Source organism: Lithobates pipiens, unplaced genomic scaffold (assembly GCF_037356315.1).
Source record: "Lithobates pipiens isolate NorthernLeopardFrog02 unplaced genomic scaffold, aLitPip1_a1.2 Scaffold_19, whole genome shotgun sequence".
In the NCBI taxonomy this organism is placed as follows: Eukaryota; Metazoa; Chordata; class Amphibia; order Anura; family Ranidae; genus Lithobates; species Lithobates pipiens.
This window is the reverse complement of record NW_027507764.1, coordinates 123,434,538-123,460,776: the sequence shown is the minus strand read 5'-3', so window position 1 is coordinate 123,460,776 and position 26,239 is coordinate 123,434,538. Positions and strand designations below refer to the sequence as shown.

General features: G+C 41.3%; 1 protein-coding gene across 3 annotated transcripts in view; it reads right to left on the bottom strand.

Annotated features, from left to right (window-relative positions):
• LOC143996262 (mitogen-activated protein kinase kinase kinase 3-like) overlaps positions 1 to 26,239 on the bottom strand; it is a 251,446-nt gene that overhangs the window by 76,025 nt on the left and 149,182 nt on the right. For all 3 annotated transcript variants that reach the window (XM_077491229.1, XM_077491228.1, XM_077491227.1), the window contains exon 3: positions 17,262 to 17,359. In XM_077491229.1, the coding sequence (XP_077347355.1) occupies positions 17,262 to 17,359 (98 nt within the window). The remainder of the gene's footprint in view (positions 1 to 17,261; positions 17,360 to 26,239) is intronic.

The following is a 26,239-nucleotide window of genomic DNA, read 5'->3' as shown; positions in this document are numbered from 1 at the left end:
GTACATACACGACTATTAAGTCATAGTTTGTCTGTTTATTAGCATCATAAAGAAAAGTGGAAGTTTTGCCAACAGCAACCAGAGTCGGTAGGTTATCTGCCTTGATTTAACCTCAATACATTCTAGAGGTTAAAGGAGATATTCTAACTGCAACTGGTGGCCTTGAGACTGAGTGCAGCGTGGCCTCTATAAGGACAGTATTTGTCTGATAGCTGGACATGGTACCTAGTATAAGAGGTTTCAAACGAGAGCTTGCACTGAGTATAGATATCAGGCTGTATGAACAAACCTGTGAGTGAGGATGGAGCATCAGCGTGGCTTTGGGTGAGCTTGTTCCAGGGACGCGGTTCCCGAATAATTCCATTCTTCACTGCACTGCCGCCACCACTGCTGAGTGGCTGTCCCCTCACCTTCACACACCAGGCTGCAACATTACCAGCTAGTCTCCCCTGACTCTGCTCCCTTGTTAGCCCATTTACATGTGAGCTGAACTCATTTTTCACCTTCCACCAAGCACATGCAGGTATATGTCTAATCAGCAACCAGTCCATACAATACAGACGGATCGGTTCCCCTTATTGTTCTCAAGGACTATTTTTGATGTGTCCAAATTACTAGTCTAGCTAGAGATTTTTTTTTTTAATTTTCAGCAACAGCTTTGGCCATCATTGCCTTCAACTAAGTGCCACATTTTTTGCATAGGGTTATTTGCTGGTGTGACAGTGGGTAACGCATGTGAGCCCGGGTCTTTTTGACAACGTTGTCTTAAATGGTTTTATTGTGGTGTGGTGAAGGTTGCCTTTTTTGTGGAAATATCTTAATAAATATTTTCTATTTTGTGACTACTGTGTGCTTTTGCATTACCTTGTATTGGTTTTTCTATATCCAAGTCTTCCCCTTTCCTTCAGCCTGTCACTTAACTCTAGGACTCCCAACCCCTTAATAGGGGCGAGTCGAATTTTCACTTCATTTACAATTTAATCAAGCGTTGGCTCTCCCTTTTTAACCCATTCTTATATTTTATGTATCAGAGCACAACTGGTGTAACTGACTGTTAATGAAAACCAGGGAGAATTTTATATCAGGGATTACCTCTGGAAACCAGGAATGTTTTACAACTGTATATATGAAGTTTCCATATACACAAAACAATGTATGTGTACACTGCAGCTGCAGGAAGAACCAGGAAAAACCTTCTTTAGTGCAGCAGCGCCCCCGAGCCCCCCTTATACCTACCTGAGCCCCATAATTCCCGCGATGGGAACAAGCACACCAGCTCTGGCCGGTGTCTCATGTTCTGATTGGATAAATTGATAGCAGCGCAGCCATTGGCTCCCTCTGCTGTCAATCAAATCCAATGATGCGGGCGCCAGGGGCAGAGCCGAATCCTGCTGTCTGTGTCAACAGAGAAAGCAGCAGGACACAGAAGCGCACCTGCGCGGGTGTCCCGAAGGAGAGCACTTCCCCTGAGAAGAGGAGGAGCCAACAGCGCCGCTGAGGGACCCAAGAAGAGGAGGATCAAGGCCACTCTGTGCAAAAACAATTGCACAGCGGAGGCAAGTATGGCATTTTTTTTTCTTTTAAAGGAAACTTTACAACCCCTTTAAGGTAAAAAAAAAGCCTGGACCATGGAGCAATTGAAAAAGGTGGCCTTGTCTAATGAATCATGTTTTATTTTATATCATGTGAATGGCTGGGTACATAAGCATCGCTTACCTGGAGAGACAGGATGTAGTATGGTAAAAAGGCAAGCCAGCAGAGGCAGTGTGATGCTTGGGCAATGTTCTGCTGGGAAACCTTGGTCCTGCCATTCATGTGGATGTTACTTTGACATATACCACCTACCTACCTAAACAGTGTTACTGACCAAGTACACCCCTTCATGGAAACGGTATTCTCTGACAACAGTGGCATCTTTCAGAAGGATAATCCACACTGCCAAACTGGTTCAAGAATTGTTTGAGGGACACGAGTGTGAAGTGTTGACTTGGCCTCCAGATCTCAATCAAATCAAGCATCTGTGGGATATGCTGGAATAATAAGTCTGATCCATGAAGACAAGTGCCAGATATCATAGCATAGCTTAAAAGATAGCTGCTCAGCTCCTATCTCAAATTTTAGTGAGTGCTTTGAGTCTGCCGGGAGAAAAGCGCTACTAAAAGTAAAATGGTATTTGCTGCTCCAGCCCTTAATGTCCTTTTTCAAGCAATTCCTGTTATTATGTGACAACTTATTCTCCAACTGCCTCCTGAGTTGTCACTGAGCCCCGACTGTGCTGACACACATTGCTCAGGCATATATCTCAGTTGTCACTATCAGAAGTCTAAGCAATGAAGTGCAGCTGACACTGGAAGGCATGCATATATCCAGCATGGGGCTAAAAAAGCAATGAGATAAAAAAAAAAAAAGTGAAGAGTATTTCATAAAAAAAATAAAAAAAGACATTGCAATTGTTAATGATAAACTTCACTTTAGCACACTAGATGTAATCCATAGAGGGGTTATTTTACTATAGATTAGTAAATGAGAGTTCTATTTCTCATAGGATCTGAATAGATGAACATGTGCCCACCTTAAGCCGCACACATTTTCCAGAGCACGCTGCACAGGGCGGGATGAAAAGCAGGTGTTGATAAAGTCTATCTGCTAGCCATGGAGCCACATCTGGAGATGCTTGAGGAACCCCATAATCGGATACTTCCCCTGGAACGTGAGGCAGTGGGCTGCTCGCTAACTAGATGCAGAACTCAGGTCGCGCTGCAGTTGCCTGGTTACGACCAGAAACATATACAAACAAGCGGCACACACGCCTGCGTCCAATCACTGCTTCCAATTTGTTGCTTGCAGCGTCCAGCACGACACAGGTTTTAAGGATAAAATTCTTTAGAGATTATTGAAAATTATTCATCAGGGTCCTTTACCGGGAGAAACAGCTGCAACCCAGCCAACAGTTCTCCAGATCCTGAAGAATGTAAAGCCTTTATTCAATGCAGCTTCCAGCCTGCTCAACGACAAATGTACGAGGTGCTAGAAAGAGGCATTAATAATCATGCTGCATGCTACACAATGGGAACGAACAACTGCTAGCCGGGACACAGGGCTGCTGGGAGCCACATCTGACCCGATTTCAAGAATGTTTGTTTCTTATCTGTCATTGTCGTCCCAATGAAAACTCAGGAATCTGTTTTTATCATTTAGAAGACACTTTTATGCCAACACATTTATTATACAGTGTGATGCAATTAGAGCTAAGGTACACAGGTGATATTAGTCTCCTGCTAGTCAGAGATTTAACCACTTACTGGCAGTCATCAAAATAGGCTACAGCTACATTGGATATTGTTGGAAGCTCCTTGTCAAATCGCTAGCATGTAATCACTATGTGTAGCACATGATCATTTAACAAATCGAACAAATAGCTACCTATGAAGTAAGCTACACAAGCAGCATGTAGTAGCACAGGAGCAATTAATCTCACATGAATGTACAATGCTCCATTCATGCCAGTATAGCAGCCAGGTAATTAGCATTCTTAGAATAAGAACACGGCAATGGCAGCCTCCATGTTTCTCTCTTGAACAAAATTGGTGTGAGAGAGAGCATTGAAAGGCATTATTATCCTTCATACTTGAACCTTGTGTTTTTCATCTGCATAAGATGTGATTTGATCATGTAGTTTTATGGTGTCATTTGGTACCCTGTATGTACAGCCTATAGTACAGTAAATCTTCACATTCTTTTGTCAGAAGTTTATGTTTGTGTTCAAACATGAGGCATGCACCATGGCATTGCACAGGTTAATGCATGACAACTGTCTGCAGTCTACAACTCACACTATGAAGAAAATACATATCCCACAATGGTCACATTGTCTATTGTTCTGCAGGTGAGAACTGCATTGTAATTATATCTGACACAGCCACAAGTAAGCAGAGCAATGAAGGGAAGGGTTTGTTCCATCACATTAGCGCCTCCACATTTTTCATGCAACACAGAGTAATGGGGAGGCAGTGACTGGACACTGTCTGACCCATAACGGGAAGTTGCTTGTACCCTTAAAGAATAGAGATATGCTAGGTGAATGTATATGTGGACATAGGAAAACTGATCAGTGATGACACTACAAACCGCAGCAACAACATGTGAGCCATTTTTTCAGGGCAAGGCAAACCAAAAACACAGGGAATATAACCATACTAACACCTAGTTAAAACAAAACAAACATTTAAAAGTGCACAATGCCTTTAATTACTGTAAACAAGGGGTCTTCAAAAAGTCTCTGCACATTTTTTCCTACATTATTTGTAAAAGAAGCACACACTGAAAATGACAAGCAATACTAGGAAATACTCTAAATGCTACCTTCAAAAATAAATAAAATGGAACTGTCATACTACGTAAAACCAGTGTACTCTAAGCTGAGAAACTGGCTTGAAAGTGTGGATTGCTTCAAAGTGGTGAACAGTCCAGGAGAATCTGTCAGTAATAAACTGTGAACAGAAAGAAGAAAACTCTTCCAAACAGTCAACAGAAAGTCGAGTACTTTTGAAAAATGAAGGAAGGGAAGGTTGAGAACTTTTTCAAACAGAAAACAAAAAGTGAAGGTTTTTTTCAAGTGCAGATATCTGTTAAAATTATGTTTGACCTCTCCTAGCAAAAAAACAATCACCCATGCACATGTATTGAACAAACAATTGTATTTTATTTTCTGGAAAATAATTAATGTTTAAACAAGAAAACACTGAAAAAAGTTTCAGAAATGTATGAAGTAATGAAAAACCTAAGCGGTAGCTAAATAAATGGTGCCAGAGAGTAAACAAAGTTCATCAGAAGATGGGCACCTTTATAAATAGGTCCAATTATAAAATAATGAATATAATAATTTGTGAAAATAATCAGAACAAGTGTTATCAATTTGGAGTACAGCGTACATCTGATCTGCGGATAGTCTACAAAAGACACATGTTTTAGCAGATGTTTCCAATACTTGTTGGGTACAAGTACATGGTCACACCCTTCTTCTGACAATCTGAGCGTGTCCCATTCTATGCAGTCATAAAATATGAGATTCTTGGGTGAAGAAGGTCCTAAAAGCAGATGTATCAGCATTATATTTTACCAGTAAAGTTTTTTCATTTTTAGAAAAAGAGAACCTGACATTCACTTTCCAGACAGTAACTCAGAGTTACGCAATCTGCATTATTATCAAAGCTCCTACATTGTGAAAATATGTACTTATACCAGATTAATTATGTGTAGAGCAGCATTTTGGATACGGTGTCTTTGTTTTATTTTTTTATTATTTAAGTTAGACAGATCATATCCATTCACAGTATGCTTACACTGTGGTCAATAACAAGAGCCATAACTAATATGGTGTCTCTGTCATGGTTATGCAATAGAGTTCGTCTGCTTACCTGTCTCCATGTGTTCATCTTTAGAGACCAGCCGACCCTCACCTGACTGTTTTTGTAATCCATCCTCTGGCATGGCTTCACCCTAGCTCCTATCAGAGAACTCTATATTAACCTGTGCACTGCAGACCAACCCTGCTGATCAACCTTTGTGTGTTAGCTTCCTGTTACCTGCCGTGTGCTCTTCTGTTGTTTTCCGTTACCGACTTTGGCGTGTCCTTGACTATCCCTGTTTGCCTGTGATCCTGACCTTTTGGCGTGTCCCTGACTATTCCTGTCTGCTTGTGGCCCCGACCTTGGCTTTGTCCCTCACCATCCCTATCCTCCTGTTGCCTACTGTGGGTGTGAGCTGGGGGACCCTGGGGGTCGCGACCTGAAGCCAGTTGCAGCTAAGTCCATCCTCACCACTAGAGGCTCTGGTGAACACCTGCTGGTTCTTAGACTCCGCGCCCCAGGGAATCTTACGCTCTAACCCCGGTGGGATCCATCTTGGTGTTCTGGCGGCCCTGCCTTCCTATCACCTTGAACCCCAGTCCGCAGCAGTCAGTCGTAGGGTCCACAACCTTGCGGTGCACTCCTGATCCCTACTGTGTGCATCTGTCACCTGGCCTCAAGGTGACCTGACAGTCTCAAAGCATTCTCAATATAGGCTTTAATATTGTCATTAGTTACAGTGGAACACTAGGCAATTATTTTTTTTTTAACAGAATTTGGAAGGTTTTGATATCTCTGGAAGGGGACATTGCCGCAATAGTAAGATAGACAGCAATGTTCTAACCCTCCCCCGCTCCTTCAAAAACAGAAATAACATTTTGGCTGAAGCTTCTGAAGATTCTGACGGTGGTCTAAAGAGCCTTGAAGATACAATGACCAAGTATTTGAACAATTAATGTCTGTAGAGAAAGGTCCCCCAGATTAGCCTCCTGATGCCCAACCTGCAAACATCTCAACCTACCTCTGTGACCCTCGTATCCTATCCTTGAAGACTGAACACAAAGGGGTATGTTATAGTATTTTTTCTTTAAAATGGTTCTAAATGCAAAAGGCTTTGTAACTTACAATGCCTGTGTTTGTTTTTTTGTTACAATAAAATAATAAAGATTTACAACCACTTTAACATATCTTTTGTTACCATCATGTGCATCTACTACAGTCAGGGGAAGCAAAAAAATTACCTAGACAAAAACACACTAGTAAATATGAATCAGTATATTCAATCTGAAATTACTAAATTAATCAAGGTGCATATTTCCAAAGGTGTAAATAAATAACAAACATTAAATAAATACATGAAATGAATAGAACACAATATAAGTAACTAATAACTACATTCCTCAAACATATGATCATAAAATCGCAATTATGTAAATGCAAAAAAAGTCCCCACTATATAAGTGTTTGTGTAGAAACAACAATCCATGATTCTTTTGATTTCTCCATATCTTTAGGTAGTGAAGATTTCAGTGTAACAGCCGCTATTCCCACCGTCACCTTTCAAGATGGACCTTAAATTGATAAAAGGTCTAATCCAAGGTTTCTCAACCAGGGTTCCATGGAACTCTAAGGTTCCTCCAGGTTTTGCTAATGCCACGTACACATGACTGGACTTTCCAGCAGAAAAGGTCCGAGGGTTTTCCCGACGGAGTTCCGACGGACTTTTGAACGAACGGACTTGCCCACACACGAACGGACCAAAGTCAGTTCATTTTGAACATGATGATGTACGATGGGACTAGAAAGGGAAGTTCAATAGCCATTAGCCAACCCTTGCGTCGCATTTGGTCTGTCGGACCAGCATACAAACGGTTTTACCGATAGAAATTGATTCCGTCGGACAGATTTGAAACATGTTCTATTTCTAGGTCCAACGGAATTTTTGAAGAAAAAAAAATAAATCAGATGAAGCCCACACATGATCGTAATATCCGACGGAGTGATTCTGTCTGACCTTTTCTGCCGGAAAGTTCAGTTTTGTGTACACGGCATAAGGGTGCCTTGAGCAATGAGCAATTTCTGCCTCTCAGATAACTTCCCACTGTCACCATTGATCATTTTAGCTATCTGTAATGCTGCATACACACGACCGGACTTTTCGACTGACTTGGTCCGGCGGACCATCCGACGGACTTTGCAGCTGAGGTCAAATGAATGGACTTGGACACACACGATCACTCCAAAAGTCAGACGGATTCGAACGTGATGATGTAGAATAAGGAAGTTCATAGCCAGTAGCCAATAGCTGCCCTAGCATTGGTTTTAGTCCATCGGACTACCACACAGACGACCGGATTTTTTCGACTGGACTCAAGTCCTTCGGAAAGATCTGAAGCAAGTTTTATTTCTAGGTCCGCCGGACTTTTGGGAAGAAAAAGTTCACTGGAGCCCACACACGATCCAATTTTCCGACGGATTCCAGTCCATCGGACCAAGTCAATTGAAAAGTTTGGTCGTGTGTATGCGGCATAAGGGGATACTTCTTCCCAACGACCACAAGTGTAAGGAGCATTCTTCCCACTGACACATTAATGTATCATGAGTTGTAGATATAGTAATTCTTAGCAGGGGTTCCCTGAGACTGTCAAGGGTTTCCTTGTGTTGAAAAGGTTGAGAAAGGCTGGTCTATTTACAGCATCTTCCCTTCTTGATGGGAACATTTCTCCCAAGACATCAATCACCTCCAACAATTTTCTTTTCCAAAGTGTGCAATGAATAAACACACTACATAGTGCTCTCCGTTAATTAAAATACTTAATTTAAAACAAATAAAAAAACTCACATGGACCTGTGCAAATATATGATATATTATAACTGCATAATGATGATTAGACCTTTTATAGTTTTAAGGCCCATCTTGCAAGGAGACAGTTTGTCCACTGAAGATGGTGGTGGTTACACTGAAAAAATCTTCATTACCTAAAGTTATAGAGAAATCCAAAAAATCATGGATTGTTTTTTCTACACAAACACTTATACAGTGGGTAGGGACTTTTATACATATAAAACAAATTGAGATTTTAGGATTATGTTTGATTGAAGTACTTTACACTTTGTGTTTGATGAATTTAGTTATTACAAGGTTCTTTTATTCAAAGTGCACTAATAATTCATTTAATGTATTTATTTATTTGACATTTATTTACACCTTTGAAAATAAGCATTTTGTAATTAATGAATGTAGTCATTTCAAATGCTTAATCATACAACAGGTATTATTAATTAATTGAATGTATTGATGCATAATGATGCTAGTCATCAGTATGAAGACATCTAGCGATGAAAAAGACTACTCCATGGGAAATTTCTAGATTGGCTGCTTTTCTTAATTTATATTTTAATGGGCTATTCATTTTTATCATGGAATTTTTGACAGAATGTACAAAGGGGAGCATCATCTGAGCCCACTATCTTGGGACTGCGGCCACCCAGCCCTGGGTGGTAAATGACTTAGAAAGGTGGGTCCAATGGAAATTCCTCTTGCAGCGGCCAGGACTACAGTAGAAAAAGCTCCCTCCCTCCCCATTGCGAGCATTTTGGTGGTTGGGTCACCCCCGGAATCCGGGGGGTGGCGTATTTCTTTATTCAATAAAAGTTTTAAGCTACCTGCGTTCTGACAACTGGAAAAAAGTTTGCTATATGTTTGTTTTTGTGTGTTTGTGTATTACTCTGCTATACGGTTGTATCCAGGGAATTAAGGTAGTGGGCAAGTGTGGCCTGCAGTCCCAGTTCTTGTTTAAGCTAAAAAAAAAAAATAGGGGGCGGAGCTAGAGGCTGGTATGTGAGCAGCGCTGAACCAGCGCTCCATTCAGGACAACTAATCCTTCAGCCACCCTGGGTGTCAGAGACACAGATTCTCTTCAGCATAGACACCACTATACTCCCTGGACCTGGCAGATTGCGGTGGTATGGTCAAATATGGGCGAGCGCCCATGGAATCTCCTGTGGATCGCCTCCCTCAGTATACCTAGGGATATTCTGAATACGTTTTTAGACTTTTATGACAACCTTTATCAATCCCAGTCCAGATGTACTGATTAGGAACTTTCCTTCTATTTGGAAGGCCTGACTCTCCCATCTCTGGCCTCAGAGGATATTGCTACCTTGGAACACCCCATTACATCAGAAGAAATAGCTGATGCCATTTCCTCCTTTAAACCGGGTAAATCACCTGGACTGGATGGTTTCCTGGCAGAATGTATCAGCTACATAAAGAGAGCCTAGTCCCACGTCTTCTAAAAGTTTTATGGCAGCAGAAAAAGAGGTTATATTACTAGAATCCATGCGTGAAGCTCTGATTGTTGTGATTCCAAAGCCTGGTAACGGCCCGCGAGAGTGTGAATTATATTGACCTATTTCCTTGAAAAATACCGATGTCAAAATATCGGCCAAACTTTTGGCCGGTAGATTGCAATCAGTAATCCTTAAATTGCTCAATTCGGATCAAATGGGTTTTATTCTGGGCCATTGTACCCAAATGAACCTTAGAAGGCTCTATGTAAATTTACAAATCTCCCATATAAATACAGGTAAACGAGTGGTGGCATCACTCGATACTAAAAAAGCACTTGACTCGATTGAATAGAACTATCTGTTCTGCCTACTTGTTAAATTCGGCTTTGGACCAAGATTTGTAAACTGGGGTAAGCTACTCTACAATGGTCCCTGAGCAAATATTAGAGTGAATGGGCTTATATCAAATACATTTAAGATCGGTAGGGGGATGAGACAGGGATGTCCCCTGTCTCTGCTCCTCTTTGCTCTGGCCATAGAACCCCTTGCAGCTAAACTTAGGAGTCAGGATAACTTCAAGGGGTTGTTGGTTGGGGATCTAGAGGAACGTGCATCATTATATGTGGACGATATGCTACTATATTTGGGAGATCCAGACCTATCAATGTCTTATGCATTAACCTTAATACAGGAATTCGGAGACTTCTCTGGCTTTCGAATTAATTGGTCTAAATCGATGCTGTTATCTCTAAATCCACAGCCAAATTTAGTACCTCCCACTCAATGCCCTCTGGCTGTAACAACCCAATTTAAAAACTTAGGAATACATATCCAATTACCTGTGGAATCATTCACTGAGGTGAACCTATGGCCTGTAAGTAGAGCCTTCAGAGACAGAGTACAGAAATGGAAAGACCTCCCGCTCACATTGTTGGGCAGAGATAATCTATTTAAAATGATTTACCTCCCCAAATTTTTATATATACTCTCTAATGCCCCATTGTACATCCCTAAAAAGGCAATCATATACATTGACTCCTTGTTGACCTCTTTTTTGTGGGGAGACAAGGCAGCTTAAGTATCGATCGCCATCTTGCAGCTACCGGTGGAGAGGGGAGGTCTGGCAAAACCCGATCTTTGCCTGTATTACTTGGCATCACAGCTGGTTCAGGCTCACTGGCATATGTTTCCGCAGCTGAACAATGCATATGCCTATGAGGCACTTTTGAACTTCTTCTTTAGAGGGGAAGTACCTACAGAAGGTGGTATGACTGTGCTTAAATCAGCTAAACGGGTACTTGAATTCTGTATAAAACACATACATGACGGACCTCAAACCTATCGCCAAATGCCCCACTGTGGTTTGACCCTTGTTTGAAAGCCTTTTTTCGTTTGGAAGAAGGACATAGATGGGCCAAATTTGACCTATATGCACCAATTATTTGACAATGGTGAACTTAAAACATTTGCACAGCTAAAGAGGGAGTTGGGTGTTCCCGATTCATGGACGTTTCACTATACCAGGCTGAAGCATGCAGCTCATGCTCAATTTGGAACAAGGCCAATACTTTTAGAAAACACTAAACTAAAAACACTGCTCGCAGAGTGATGACGCTGCACGAGGTCACTAGTGTCCATATTGGAAACTGTTCCTGGTTTATGACGCTGTTTGTTATTGCATATTGATGGGTTATACAGCAGGACAAGAGCAGTCTCTGCTTTGCTCTTCTCTCCCCGCTGTTCCTCCCTGATCCCACTACTTTCCTCCCCCCCCCAATCCCCCCTCCTCCATCCTCATCCCGATATATCGATGTGTAAATAACTTTGTCATATTTTTGTATTTTATTGATCTTTACAAAATAAAATATATATTCAACCTTAAAAACACTGCTCGCAGAGCCTGTCCACACCAAATGAATATCTACTTACTATGAGGTACTCAGGGGAAAAAAACAGCCAAGCTAAGTGAAAATGAGAGTCAAATGGACTGATATAATTCCAGAGTTGACTGAGGCTCTTTGGGAGGAAGTTCTGACCTCCTATATACCCACGGTCATCTCTGCCAGGGACAAACTGATACAACTGAGGTACCTACATGAAATGTATTATACCCTACACAGATTATATAGGATGGGCAGAAGAGATTACCCTATTTGTCATACTGTAAGTGCCTGGTGGTAGATGGTACTTTTATGCACATGGTGTGGGAGTGTAATAGAATATGATCCTTATGGTCATAGGTAACCCAGTTTATTGCAGATATATTTGATCTCCCGAACATATGTAGCCCACTTTTGGGTCTCCTGGCTGTTATAGAAGATGAAGACATGAGCAATAATACGAGAACGTTCTTGAGACTTCTGTTTTACTATGTCAGAAAGCTAATTGTTCTAAACTGGACAAAGAGGGATCTTAACTTATCTGCTTGGAAAGGACTGGTTAATGCAAATATCACGCTGTATAAAATGACTTATGAAGCAAGAGGTAGTAAGAAAAGACTCAATAAAGTATGGGGGAGATGGATAAACTCCAAGGAAACTATGCTATGTGATATCTAAATTGGAATTTCTATATACCGCGGTTGAATAATATATACTGTAAGATGACGTTGGGAGAGCTTGTTTTGGGGGTCTGGGGAGATGATAGCACACAGCACAATTGGTTTAGGAGGTATCCACATCCATGGTTTTGTTCTTTATTTTTTTATTTTATTTTTTCTACCATGTCATAGGCTGATGATAATTTAGATTACAATTATAGAAGGCAATTGGTATTTCACAGTTAAAAAAATGCTATCTGTGCTGACATATCTCTCTCTGACGTTTGCAACTAAGAATGTACCTTGTAGGCAATGTTCTATTCTTTGTATGTGCATTTGGCAAATAAAAACCTTTTTTTTTTAAAAAGCTTAAAAAAATGAATGTTGAAATAATAATGTCACAAGAGGCATCTACCCACCACTGAAGTACCTATCCAAACTTTTAAAGAGAACCTGTGTTTTGGATGTAAAACTAACATACATGGTGACACCTATGGCACTGTAACAGTCGTGTGCTGAATCCCAGGAGCAAAGGATTTTGATCAGTATGCTTCCATCTTTAGGAATGCGTTTTCATGGTCTGGGAACAGGGTTGCTTTAGCTAGTAATACAGAGAGCGAGACTGCCTCACCATAAATGATAATATCAGCAGTAAAAATTATTGCAAAAGATATTCCCAAGACACCAACATGACAGAATAAAAAAAATAGAGATTTCACAACCTCCCTGAGGCCTTATGCATACTGGGCGTAAAAAAAAAAACTTTTTCTGCCTCTAAATGCCCTCTATGTTAGCCTATGTGTCCATTCATGCCTAGGCATAAAAATTGCGATTTTATGATTATATGTCTGATTCAAATACTATGTAATTTGTGTTTGATGAATTTAGTTATTACCATGTTCATTTATACACTGTGCACTATCAATTAATTGAATGTATTTAGTTGACATTTATTTACACCTTTGAAAATATGCACTTTGTAATTGATGAATTTCGTAATTTCTGATATTTACTCATACACCAGGTATTATTAATTAATTGAATGTATTGATGCATACTATAATTGAATGATGCCAGTCATCCGGCTGAAGACATCTAGCGGCTGAAAAAGACTATTCCAGGGAAAATCTCTGGATTAGCTGCTTTTCTTAATTCATATTTTAATGGGCTATTCAGTTTTATCTTGGTATTTTTAGCTGAAGTTCTGGCTTAAAGCTAAAAAAATAAAACATGTTTTCTCTTTTGGTTCTCTTATCAAAGTTATTTGCCCGGACACTTACAAAAACATGTTGCTGTCCACGGGGCGACATTAAACTCCAAAGCACAATCAATAAAGCTGATACTCTCTTGGCTGTTTTTGTTGTGGGGCTTCCTTTTTCCTTTCGGACTCCCTGAATTCCTTCTGTTTGCTTGCAGACGCCGCATTATTGTTTTGGGTTAAGGTTCAGAAAGGCTCTTCACTTAATCAAAACAAGAAAGCCTTTCCTCCTCAGCTTGTCCCCAGACTGGATGACATCTTTCCGCTGTTTTCTGCTCGCCAAAAAGGTTAACAACCGTGTTTTTGCACTGGAAAGCAATTTCGCAGAACCACTCAACTATTTGTGGAGATATTAGATTTCTGATGCCAATACGAAAAGGCTGAGAAGTAAAGACAAAACACGCACCTGGGTGCTGGAATTGTAATGTGTGATTATAACAGCCTAAACCACAAAGAATTTCTGTGTAGCAGAAACTTCCTCAGTCTCATTCAGTGAACTCTACCATACAGCAGGGAGGATAAACTACTAATTAAATTTTAAGAGGCTGTAAATGACTATTGTACAATGACAGAAAAAGGAAATGCAAATGTAAAACAAATAAATGTGTGCAGATGTGATCAGGTAATGCAGGAAAGAAGTGTCTGGGTCAGCGGTTAGGTTCAGGTTAGATGGGAGGCAGCCTACCTGTGCAGCTCTATAATCACCTACGCTGTAATATATTACATTTCTTTTTTGGGTTTTTCTGTCACAAAGATCTAAAGCCATATTAAACTCAAAAACAAAATGTAATATATTGCAGCTTACCGATCCTTAAATGTGGTGGTTACATTCGTTTTATCTTGTTTAGGTTCTTTTCTCCTTTATTTTCACCTGACGATCTGGCCAGTAACGCACGTCCTGTATTAGGCCCCATTCATACCTCAGCTTTTTTTTTTTTTTGTTTTTTTTTTAGCTTGAAGCTCGAAACTCCAAAACGAGGAGAAAATAAATAAATTATTCTCTATGGAGATGGTTCACATCTCTACTCTAAGTCGCCTGAAGTTTAAAAAAGTTCTGGAGCTTTTTTTGTAGCTTGAATCGGGCAGATTTGAGCATTCTTTGGTGCGTTTTTATTTTCATAGAAATTAATCAAAAACACGCCATTTACGTGTTTTTGTGCACAGTTTGCCATGCAAATGGTACCATTTTCTGCTCAAATGAAATCCCTGAGACAATCCGATCCTGATTCCATACCGCCTGACCCGCCCACACCTGCTGATTAAATACCGTAAGCCGAATGCCAGGAGCGGAGCGGGCTGAAGGAGGAGCCTCTGTGTGGACAGTTCAGTGGAGCCGGCGAGGACTGGCAGCGGCACTAGCAGCATCATCCGCGAGTGAGATGGACAGCACAGACCTGCCTGTCAGACCCCCTGGACAGACACACAAGGACCCGACCAGTGCCACTGGCCAGCACGGAGCACACCCTGCCCTGGCTGCAGCCCCATGGTGGGTATTATGAAAACGTGCACACAACCTTACCTAATGTGCAAACAGTGCTTGCCCTTCTACCAAATAATTAATAAAGTGTTTTAATTTAGTGAATAAAATATGACTAAATACTATCAGTGTATAAATAAAAAATGAATGATGGTGAATAAATAAATTAAATGTCAATGTTCCTCTGGCAAATGTACTTTGACCCGACAACGCAGATCATGGCCATGGGAGAGGGGTGCAGTGGCTTCTAGCTGACCCCTCGGCGACTGGGACACCAAGGAGCATCTGGATGGTGGGGACTCCTGCAATACTGCCTGCCGGGTGCTTGGGAGAGCCCTGATGTGATGGACGATGAGGCCATAGAAAGGTAAGGAGCATGGATCCTCCGATCTGTGTGGGGGGATGAGGGGGTGTGAGTAGTGCAGGAAGTATGTGTCAGGTAGGTCAGTGTATGTTGTACAGTGCATTCTGAGCATATCGCATTCCTGAACCCTGTATTCTGCGCAAAACACATTCCTGAACCCTGCATTCTGAGAAAAACACATTCCTGAACCCTGTATTCTGAGCAAAATGCATTCCTGAACCCTGTATTTTAGCGGTGCATTCTAGCTCACTATGCCTTTGCCTTACAGTGTTTTTTTTTACTTTTTTTGTTGTTGTTTTTCTGCGGCTATACAACCACTTTAAAGTATTGATAAGATGCAATATATGAGATTTATGTTTTCAAGTTTTAAAACTTTAAGTTTAAAGAGCTTTAAAGCGGAGCTCCACCCAAAAGGGGAAGCTCCACTTGTGCGCAACCCCCCCCCCTCCCCCCCCCACCACTGCCAGGTTTTGACAGGTACCCACTCCCACTTCCTGGTAAGATCACCACACGGCGATCTACGTCATGTCCAGCACCTCCTCCTTCACCCAGCTGTCTTCTGGGACCTGTATGTGTCCCAAAAGACAACGGGACCATTCAGAAAGCGCAGCGCAATTCACTCATTCATACTTGCAATGCTGACGCCTGCACCCCACGCCGATGGGTGAATCGGCTTGGGATGCCATCATCACTGGATCCCTGGACAGGTAAGTGTCCTTATATTAAAAGTTAGCAGCTACAATGATGGTGGCTGCTGACTTTCATTTATTTATTCCCCAGACTGGAACTCTGCTTTAAACAGTACCTGCCTTAAAGGGGAACTTCACCTGCATATGGCAAAAATAAATGGCAGCAGATACCACCTTGGTTTAGGGAGCTCTCTGTCACTTCATGATGTATACCTGCTTGCTCACTACTGCACATGTGAGACACATCATTACAGGGAGAGTGGTCCTGCAGCCTCCGGGAAAGTGTGATGTGATCCCAGGAGGCTATGGACAGGGTAGGATGGGGCCCAAGCAGACGTCATTGTTGCCTAGCTAAAGATTAAGGAAGTGGAAGTGAGTCCCACAAACTCACAAACAAAAATTATATATATGTGTTCCTCCCCTATATAACCCCTCCCATATGGAGAGTACTTCAGTTTTGTAGCAAAGCAATAAGTATCCCAACGTATAATCCTGAAGAGGGGCGGGAGCTCTGTCCCATGATGTATTCCCAAGAAAAGGATTTTACATGTAAGCTGTTTTAAAAAAATCATATTTTCTTGTTCATACATCATGGGACACAGAGCCTTTGATAATTACTTATTAGTGGGATGTCTCAGAACAATGCCCAAATTTGAGGGGAAGGAGACATAGATCAGAAAACATAGACCGCCAACAAACAAGAGGACCTATACTGCTGCCTGCAGCACACTGCGCCCGGAAACGGCATCCTCGTGTCCTTTTACATCCCACCTCATCCCTGATCGCCACGCTGCGGGCCCCCGGGGAGCAGCGAGAAACCGAGGACATCATATGACGCCCGCCCAGGATGGGAGATCCCATCTGTGGATGTCATATGACTATAGCCCAGTGATCCACCCGCAAATTTTTCATTTTTTGAAGTCAGCAGCTACAAACACTGAAGCTGCTGGCTTCACTGCCCGTTTCCTACTGCGCATGCAGTAGAGTCATGTGGCGATTTGTGAATGGCCAGCTGTCTTCCGTGATACACACATGTCCAAGAAGACATGGGGGGGGGGGGGGGCTTGACGAAAAAGAGAATATGATGTCCTGCGACAAGGACCGGATGGATCAGAAGTACAAGCTGTACTTCATTAAAAGGTAAGTTAGAAGAAAAAAATAATTTTTTAACTAGCTAAAAACCAGGGGTGAAATTCCACTTTAAGAAAGGTCCTTTGTGTACACCCTGAACATAAAGAGCCACCATTTGTCAGCAAAAAAATATTTCAGAAAAAAAAGTAACACAAAACTCACCTGTTTGTTATTCTTATTACGATTACTGTCCAGTAATCCTCCACATCTCCCCAGTGCTGCCAGGTCCTTCATGATTAGATCGAGGGCTTCCTCTTCATCTGAAAAAAGATCACAGCCATCAATTAGTAGGCCACTGCTATACTCATGACATACAACACAGCAAGTCAACATTCTGCAGGATGTTGACACTGCAAACATGGATGTGTTGAATTGCTGAACTTTAAACCCTATTAAAAGGATAGCCAACTTAATGTTGTTCTTCCATTTAAGGCACTGATCTTCTTAGTGGCCATTATGTTTTAAGTGTATATGTCTTAGAAACTGGCCTCAAGGCTGGGTTCACACTGCAGTGGTTTATGAGATCGGATGTGATTCGCACCGCACTGCAGTGCAAATCACATCCGATCTCTGTGCGATGGGAGTTCAGCCATACAGATAGTATGGCTGAATTCGCATCGCATCCGGCCCAAACTCGCACAGGACCCTTTTTTTTGGTCCGCAGCAGAATCGGATCGCATGGGTGTTCACACCATGCGATCCGATTCCTGTCCGAGTTTGCAGATCACACTGCGATATGCGAACTGATCTGGGGGTGTCATTAACGTTTCACTGACACTCCCAGCAGTTGGCATAGGGCAGTGTGAACTGCCGCCGGGAGGCATACAATGCGGGAACCCGCAGCGGATTCACAGCGTTCCCGCATCGCTGCAATGTGAACCCAGCCTAAAGTAGAACTATAGACAGAACTTTTTATTTTTTTATTTTGGATAGAGCAAGGGAGGCTTATAGCCCCTGTCTTTTTGCCATCTGTATCCCATTGCAGAGATTTCTCTTCACTTCCTGTTCCATAGCCCAAACAGGAAGTGAGAGAAAATCCCTGTAAGTTAAAGGGTAACTCCACCTTCGTGGGGGGGAGGGGGAGGAAATAGCAAATTAAGAAAAAATATAATATAGCATATACCAGTGTTTCTAAACTCCAGTCCTCAAGGCACCCCAACAGGTCATGTTTTCCTTGAGGACTGGAGTTGAGAAACATTGGCGTATACAATTGTGATAAAAGTCATATTGTAATTGAATGTTATTAAAAATGACCTTTCCTTTTGAATCTCCAGCTCTGTAATTTACTGACTTTACAGAATGTGTACAGAACGCCCCCAGAAACATAATTTCCTGCTTGTGTGAGTGGCTCACCAATTTTCCCAGAAGTCTGCCTAAGATACAAGTTAGATTTCAGGCATCGAATGCAGGCCATACACTATACGAAAAATCATCCGAAATGTGGTCATTTATACAGTTCGTTTTTCGGCCAGTTAATGAGCACAAATCGGTAATCAGTTGGGACATTTTTGAGTTGAAAAAACTAAAGCTAAAAACTAACAAAAACTGATTCATTTATGTCCATTGAACAATTTATCGGTCATTACATGATGGCACTATCATTTGCTCTCACTGCCGAATGTTCATTTTTTGAAAATGGGTTTAAATGATTTTTCGTATAGTGTATGGCCAGCATAAAGGGATGCATTGGTGCCCTGCAAGTGCAGCAACTGGTTGACAACTGGTTGACCACTCCCATTAGATTCACTTTCCCACATGGACACAAACACACAGGGATTTCTTCAGAATAATTAAAGGTAGGAATTTGCAACAAAGTTTGTTAAAATCCTTGTAATGTACATAGATCACCCAGAGGGGAATTTTTTTTTAATCAACAAAAGTGGAGTTATGCTTTGAGCAGGAAATGTTATTTTCAGGGGGCATTCTGTACACCATCTGTGTACAGAAAGGTCCAGGTAGCCATTTGTGTTGCATTTTACAGAAAATTACAGCGGCTGCAGATCAATAAAGGAAAGGATTTTTTTTAATACCATTCAATTAGTATATGACTTGTGTCATAATTGTATATTATATTTTTTATTTGCTAATTTTTATTCATTTGTAAAAATAAAAATGTGACCAAAAGCTTTGCTAGTCAGGTACAGGAATTGTAGTCATGATAAAATTAGTAAAATAAATAGAGTAAACCAGTAATAATAACATGGCAGGACTGAAAAACTATCCAATTTTTGACATTTTTCATCTCAGCATGATTGGTTGTAAAAAGAAAAGAAAAGCAGTTGATGAAGTTATTTTATGCCCAAACAAAAGGGGCAAAAAAAGGATAGGAGGGCTGCCAGCTGGATTTCATTCCATTTAGATAATCACTGTCCAATACCTGTGACTTTGGCAGATGTTGAATACAGTACTTGCCTACAAGAACAGTTTGGGCAACATATATTTTTCCTTGCTCCAGTTCATATAAGGCAGAGCCTATGGACTGTGCTCATGAGAAGCGTGTCTAAATCATTGCTGGATCATATAATGCACACAGTTGGCAGAGTGCTGTGCATTTAACAATCAAGTTAATTCATGAAAATATAAAGTGCAGCGCTAAGATACAACACTTAGAATAAGTGTAAAATAAAGAAGTGAAAAAAAAATATAACAATGAATAAGAATTCAAACAATAAAAATGAATGTCCACTGGTATATATTCAAATCCAGAGGGTCTAGTCATCCAGCATCCAAACACGGTCAATCTTGCATCAAACTGTTATAGCGTATCAAACAGAAGATGGGTACTCTTACCATGTATGTTGGACACATCTACCCTACGGCAATGCGTCTTGGGAGCTCAAAACGGCTGTAGTAGCCGAGGCCACTGGGCAAACAGCTGAATCCTATCCCAATATGGGGAGCAGAAATATGGCCAAGCATATTTCTGCTCCCCATATTGCTTTTCTTTTAATTATCACGTGATTTTTTTATTCGTATCACCAGCTGTTTGGTGGTTTTGTAATGCTTGAAATACTATTTTTGCAATAAACCTTCATTGGTTGATCTATATGATGTGGAGCGACTCCATGTGTTTTTCTTTTTTATGGTTTGGTCGTTGCTGTGTTATCCCAGACCAAGCCTGGAAACCCGGAGTCCTAGGCTGCTGATCCACCCACAAGTTGGAACCGTGGACCTCTGATGGTAGTGGACAAGGATCGGATCTATTTGGAGAGGGATAGGATTCAGCTGGATGCCCAGTGGCCTCGGCTACCACAGCCGTTTTGAGCTTGCAAGACTCATTGCTGTAGGGTAGATGTGTCCAACACACATGGTAAGAGTACCCATCTTCTGTTTGATAAGCTATAACAGTTTGATGCAAGATTGACCGTGTTTTTGGATGCTGGATGACTAGACCCTCTGGATTTGAATATATACCAGTGGACATTCATTTTTATTGTTTGGATTCTTATTCATTGTTATATTTTTTTTTTTTCACTTCTTTATTTTACACTTATTCTAAGCCATTGTACACACGGTCGGGGATTCCGGTGGAATGTGTCCGATCGGACCGTTTTGTCGGATATTCCGACTGTGTGTGGTCTACATCAGACTGTTTCCGTCGGAGTATCCGACGGACCAAGTTTTCCAACTTGTTGGTAAAATTTTCCGACAAAATGCTCCGATCAGACATACTCTGATCATGTGTAGAGAATTCCGATTGGACAAAGTGCCACGCATGCTCAGATCAAATTCCTACACCAAAGCTATTGGCTACTAGCGTGAACGTAGTCCCGTCGTAACGAAATAACGTAATCACGTCGGATTTTCCGACAACTGTGTCAGACCGTGTGTATGCAACAGTTTCAGGCAAAATCCGACAGACAAAATCCAATGGATTTGGTTGTCGGAATCTCCGACCATGTGTACAAGGGCTTAGTGTTGTTGTATCTTAGCGCTGCACTTTATATTTTCATTTGTATTGAACTTTGTTTGTTTGTGTGTCAGCAGCTTTGCTGTGTTTATTAATAGATTGGGTGTATACATATATCTTTTCACATTTTGTTTTACACATAGTTTTCTTTTTTGGTTTAGCGCAGTGTTTTTTCCTTTTATTTACATTTTGAATAAAATTAGTTAGCTAAGGCGTGTTCGCAAGTCCACATGCCCATGGCTGCACAGATCGGGAAATGTCTCACTGCCTGTGCTTAGAGCTGCGGAGTGTCAGCTTCCTGGCGGGTGCGGGCATGTGGACTTGCAAACATGCCTGAGCTCATCCTTATTAATTGGTTACAATTTTTGGCATACAAAATCCAGAACAGAAAATATTTTTCAGGCCTGGCCCTTGGTTTTAGTCAGGCTTTTACCTGCATGACGCTTCTTCTGGGAGGGCGCCGTGCAGCTTTGGCCCTGGGTGTCTCCCTGGTGATGCTTTTTCCCACTGCCCGTTTTATTTATCTATAAGGTTGTTGCTTTCCCCCCCCCCCCCCCCTTTTTCAGCAATTAGGATATCATTCCTATATTTTTGTTTATGCAATGGTTACTATGGAAACATCTGGAATGGCCATCCTGGACGCATGTGTATTCCTGTCAATGTGCTGCATCATCAGATGCACCCAATTGTGGGATGCTGCCATCTGCCTAAGGAAGGTCGCCGGGAGATGACATCATCGTGCGATGACGCCGCCCCCATACACAGAGACTTACTATGATGACACTAATCAGACAGACAGCACTGCGCAGGCACCGATGGCTTTTTAAGCTCACTAGCGGCACCTTGCTCAGAAGTAACAATGCTCCAGCTACTTACTATTTGATGTAAGTAAACAAACTTTGATACTTTTTTTCACTAATCTTTGCGGGAAAGAGGGGGCAAGAAAGGAAAGGGGAAGGATAGTAAAGGGAAAAAGAAGATGGAATAAGGAATAGAAAAGTATAAGTTCACCTTTTCGCAGAATATCAAAATGTGAAGCAACACCCCACACCCTCTCCACCCCCTTCCCTGGTCCCCAGTGCACTTACTTTCATGGGTGATTAGCAGTCACTGCCTACACAGCTGGTGTAGTGGTTTGTGGATTGGAAAGCCCTGCTCTTCTGCCCTGTCTTTCCTTAGGGTTTCTGGGACAGATCAGAGCAAATCTGAGCACGTGACCACTTTGATCAATTGGAAGCGCTCTGATCTGTCCTGGAAGCTTTAAGGAAAGAGAGAGAAGAAGAGTGGGGCATTAAAATTCTGCATGGGCAGTGACAGCTAATCACCCACGGAGAAAGGTGCAGTGGGGACCATGGGGTGTTCGTACACACTTTAATTTTCGGTAAAAAAAGTGAACAGCATCCCCTGACATCCCATTTGCTTGGAATATTATAGTTTTCCTAATGATGGGTAATCTACATTTATTCTGTGTATTTGTAATGATGGAATGGGAGGGATGCTAAAGGTGTCTGACGTTAAGACTAAGGCCTATATATGAGGCTGAAATACATTAATCTTTACAGAAATTGATTCCATTTTATGTTTCGATGTATGAAATAAAGTAACAGTTTTTATGTCAAGATGTGCTGGATTTTATACTTTTCTGTCTGATGTTAGGTTTTAACTGTGTGGAATCTTCATGTACAATCTTTAGTTACTACCTTTATTTTAATGTGTTTCATACAATAAAATACATATGATTTTAATGAAGGATGTTTTTTTATTCCTGAGGCTGAAATAAAAGCATCTTAAAGAGGAAGTAAACCCTTTTACTGGGTTTACTTCCTCTTTGTTTCCCTGCAAAGGTAAAGCATAATGGGATACTATGCATCGCATAGTAGTCCATTATGTGTCACTTACCTGACACATGAGCCAGCGATGTCACCGCTGTCCCCTCTTCTACAAAGCGTCCATCTTCCTTCCAGGTATCGCTGCTCCGGCGCTGTGAGTGGCTGGAGCAGCGGTGTCGTCACTCCGGCGCATGCTAGCCTTTACTAACGGCATGCTCAGTGTTCTTGCACCGTTGTCTATGGTGCACATGCGCCGTAGACATCGGTGTCCGGTTTTTGGAAAATATATCCTTACCCGTGTAGGATTAGAACTTTCCCACTTCACTGAATCTAGGCATATTTTTATAGAGATGTCTAATTCATGTTGGTATTTGGAACAGTTATGATTGTTAGTATTTATCTAATATGTTAATCCTCCTGTTCTTTCTTTATTAAATATTATCTATATACTTTTCTTCTTATTTTCTATCCTACTCTGGGTCGGTAACAATAATGGGTTTCGCAGGTATATCTAATATGAAGTTCCTTTAACTTTTCCATAAATCTTTGAGGTTGTGGGTGTATTTAAACATATGAGCACTGCACTTTAGGTCTAGGTATCCCCACAGCTGTTTAGGTGTTGCTGGTTTCCTGAAAAGAGTGGGCGTGAGTCTTTGTGTTATCAATTAGACTAATTTGCATATTACTTAAGAGACCCTCATACCATGCTCACACATACTCTGAAGAAACTTGATCACTGAGTGAAACGCGTCAGAACAACGCCGCAACATCTATTCCCCTTCAGACATCTACCGAAGCCGGGAGGACTCCTGAAATGCGGAAGTGTTTTGAATTCTGAGTAGAGGCAGGAGCATGAGAGACCGCTACACAAGCAGATACGCTGACACGCAGACACGTTGATCTTTACCTGCTAGCAGCAAACAAACTCCCCTCCTCCCCTCTTTACAATCAGAGAGTTTATTATCCTCTTCAGTGGCTCTATTTGCCTGGATCACTGGACATTGGGAGAGTGGTGAGCCTTCACCTGTGTGTATGTCCAACTAGTCGGGTAAGTGACAGGACTGTACTCTTTACTACTCCAATTCCTTTGTCTGCTTTAATCTACTGCTAAATTGTTGGCCTTGGCAAGATAACGGTGAATAGCAGGACTATAGTGCCCACAAAGAGAACTGTATATTGCACTGATAGCCCGGCTAGTCTCTCATCATCATTACTATGTTCGATGAACTGTCACTGCTATATTGAAAACATATTCCATTTCTAGAATTCCGCTGCAAGCCCCATAATAGGGCTACTCTCCCTAAAACATTTCGTTTTGCCTGGAATCGTACTTCATACATGGTACTGGTGTCTCCAGTGGAAGTGTGCTGAATTCCCAATGAACTTTTCCATTGATTAAATAGCGGTCAGCTTCTTCATATGCGAGGAATATTTCTCTAGGGACTTATCAACTTACCAGCTGGCATACGATCTGAATCAGGGTTGAGTGTTTGTTGTGGCCATCTGTGTCTTGATAACGTTATCATATTTTAATTTATGTGGTGGAGGTATTGTTCTCTATTTTGAATTATTATATGGTGGATTTTTGTAATAAAGATTTTTTTCTTTTAATACCTGTTGTTCCTTTTTGAATAATTCCTTTTCTTGACTCTGTGGTAAACAATCCCCCCCCCCTTTTTTTATATGCTGATTTGATTCAGAGGAACACACCCTACTACTTAATTCTATTTATATAGGTGAATGGTTTGTATTACTGGATTGCGGAATTGTTATTTTGCATTACTATTTACCTAATTCCTTTCCCTTCCCAGAAATATGTATTAGGTGAGACTTCCATGACAACTTTTTGTTTTTGTTTTTGTCAAGTGCTTAACTGGCCTGCCTGCAGTCCAGACCTTTCACCAACTGAAAATATTTGGTACATCTTTAAATGAAAAACACAACAAAGAAGACCCAAGACTGTTGAGCATTTAGAATCCAATATTGGGCAGGAACGGGACAACATTCCTCTCCAAAAACTCCAGCGATTGGTCTCCCCAGTTACTAGATGTATACAGAGTGTTGGTAAAAGAAGGGGGGATGCTACACCATGGTAAACATGACCGTCCTAACTTTTTTGATTGCTGCATTCAATTTCAAAAGTATATTATTTTTTTCTTAAAATGCTTCATTTTCTCAGTTCAAACATTTGAAGTGTTTTCTATTTTCTATTGTGAATAAAATATGGGTTTATTAGATTTGCAAATCAGATTAGATTTTAGATAATGTCCAATTTTTTTGGAAACGGGTTTGTATCCAATGCAGGCATGTTGTGTATCTGCACAGTTGGACCTCTGAATGGCCAGACAAGGACAAAAACTGACCAGGCTAAGGCTGGTCATACATTATACAATTTTCTTGTAAAATTTTCCTTTAAATTTACCAAAACCATATAATATGAGGTCAAAGCTAAACCATTTCAATTTGTATGCAATCAGGCAGGCCCTTCCACTACATAGTTGTAGGTAAATCTAATGGAAACTGAACAAGAAAATTGTACAATGTATGGTCAGCTTAAGCTTCTGTGCTTTGTGTGGTCATTTTAGAACAAGTAAGAAAGGTGACTGCTAGGATCAAGCAGGTACTACAGATGGAAGAAGTACATGAAAATGATAGAGACTATGATTTACAAAATACCCATATGAGAACACACAGGTAGAAAAAATAAAAAATATTTAGGGCAACATACACTTTAAGTGAACTGTGCTTAGCTCACTCTGCACACTCACATCATAGTATTACGCAAGCCCAATAAATTTATGTCTGCTGCACAAATGAACATGGGATTTGCCTACGTGATTTCTGGAACACAGAGAACAACAAGTCTGATCGCTTCCTGGAAGAGCCAGACTTTTTAACTCTTTTTAACTCTTTTATTATTAATTGAAATTAGCACACACTTAAAGGGTTTGTAAAGGTTTGTGTTTTTTCACCTTAATGCATCCTATGCATTAAGGTGAAAAAACACCTGTCAGTGACCGCCCCCCAGCCCCCCGGGTTTTACTTACATGAACCCTCAAACTTGACCCACGGGGACGCACTGTCTCTCTGCCTGGGGTTCTCGGCTCTTGATTGGATAGACTGATAGCAGGCATTGGCTCCGCTGCTATCAATAAAATCTAATGACATGAGCGCCAGGGGCGGGGCCGAGTCCTACATTCTGCCTCAATGGACACCGAATGCTGAACTCAGGAACACGGCCGCAAGGTAACCCCCGCGAGGAAGTGCTTCTCCGAGGGGGTTATCAGAAGTGGGGAGGAGCTGCGAGAACTGCCGGGGGACCCCCAATGAGCAGGTTCGGGGCCACTCTGTGAAAAACAAGCTACACAGTGGAGGTAAGTATGATATGTTTGTTATTTAAA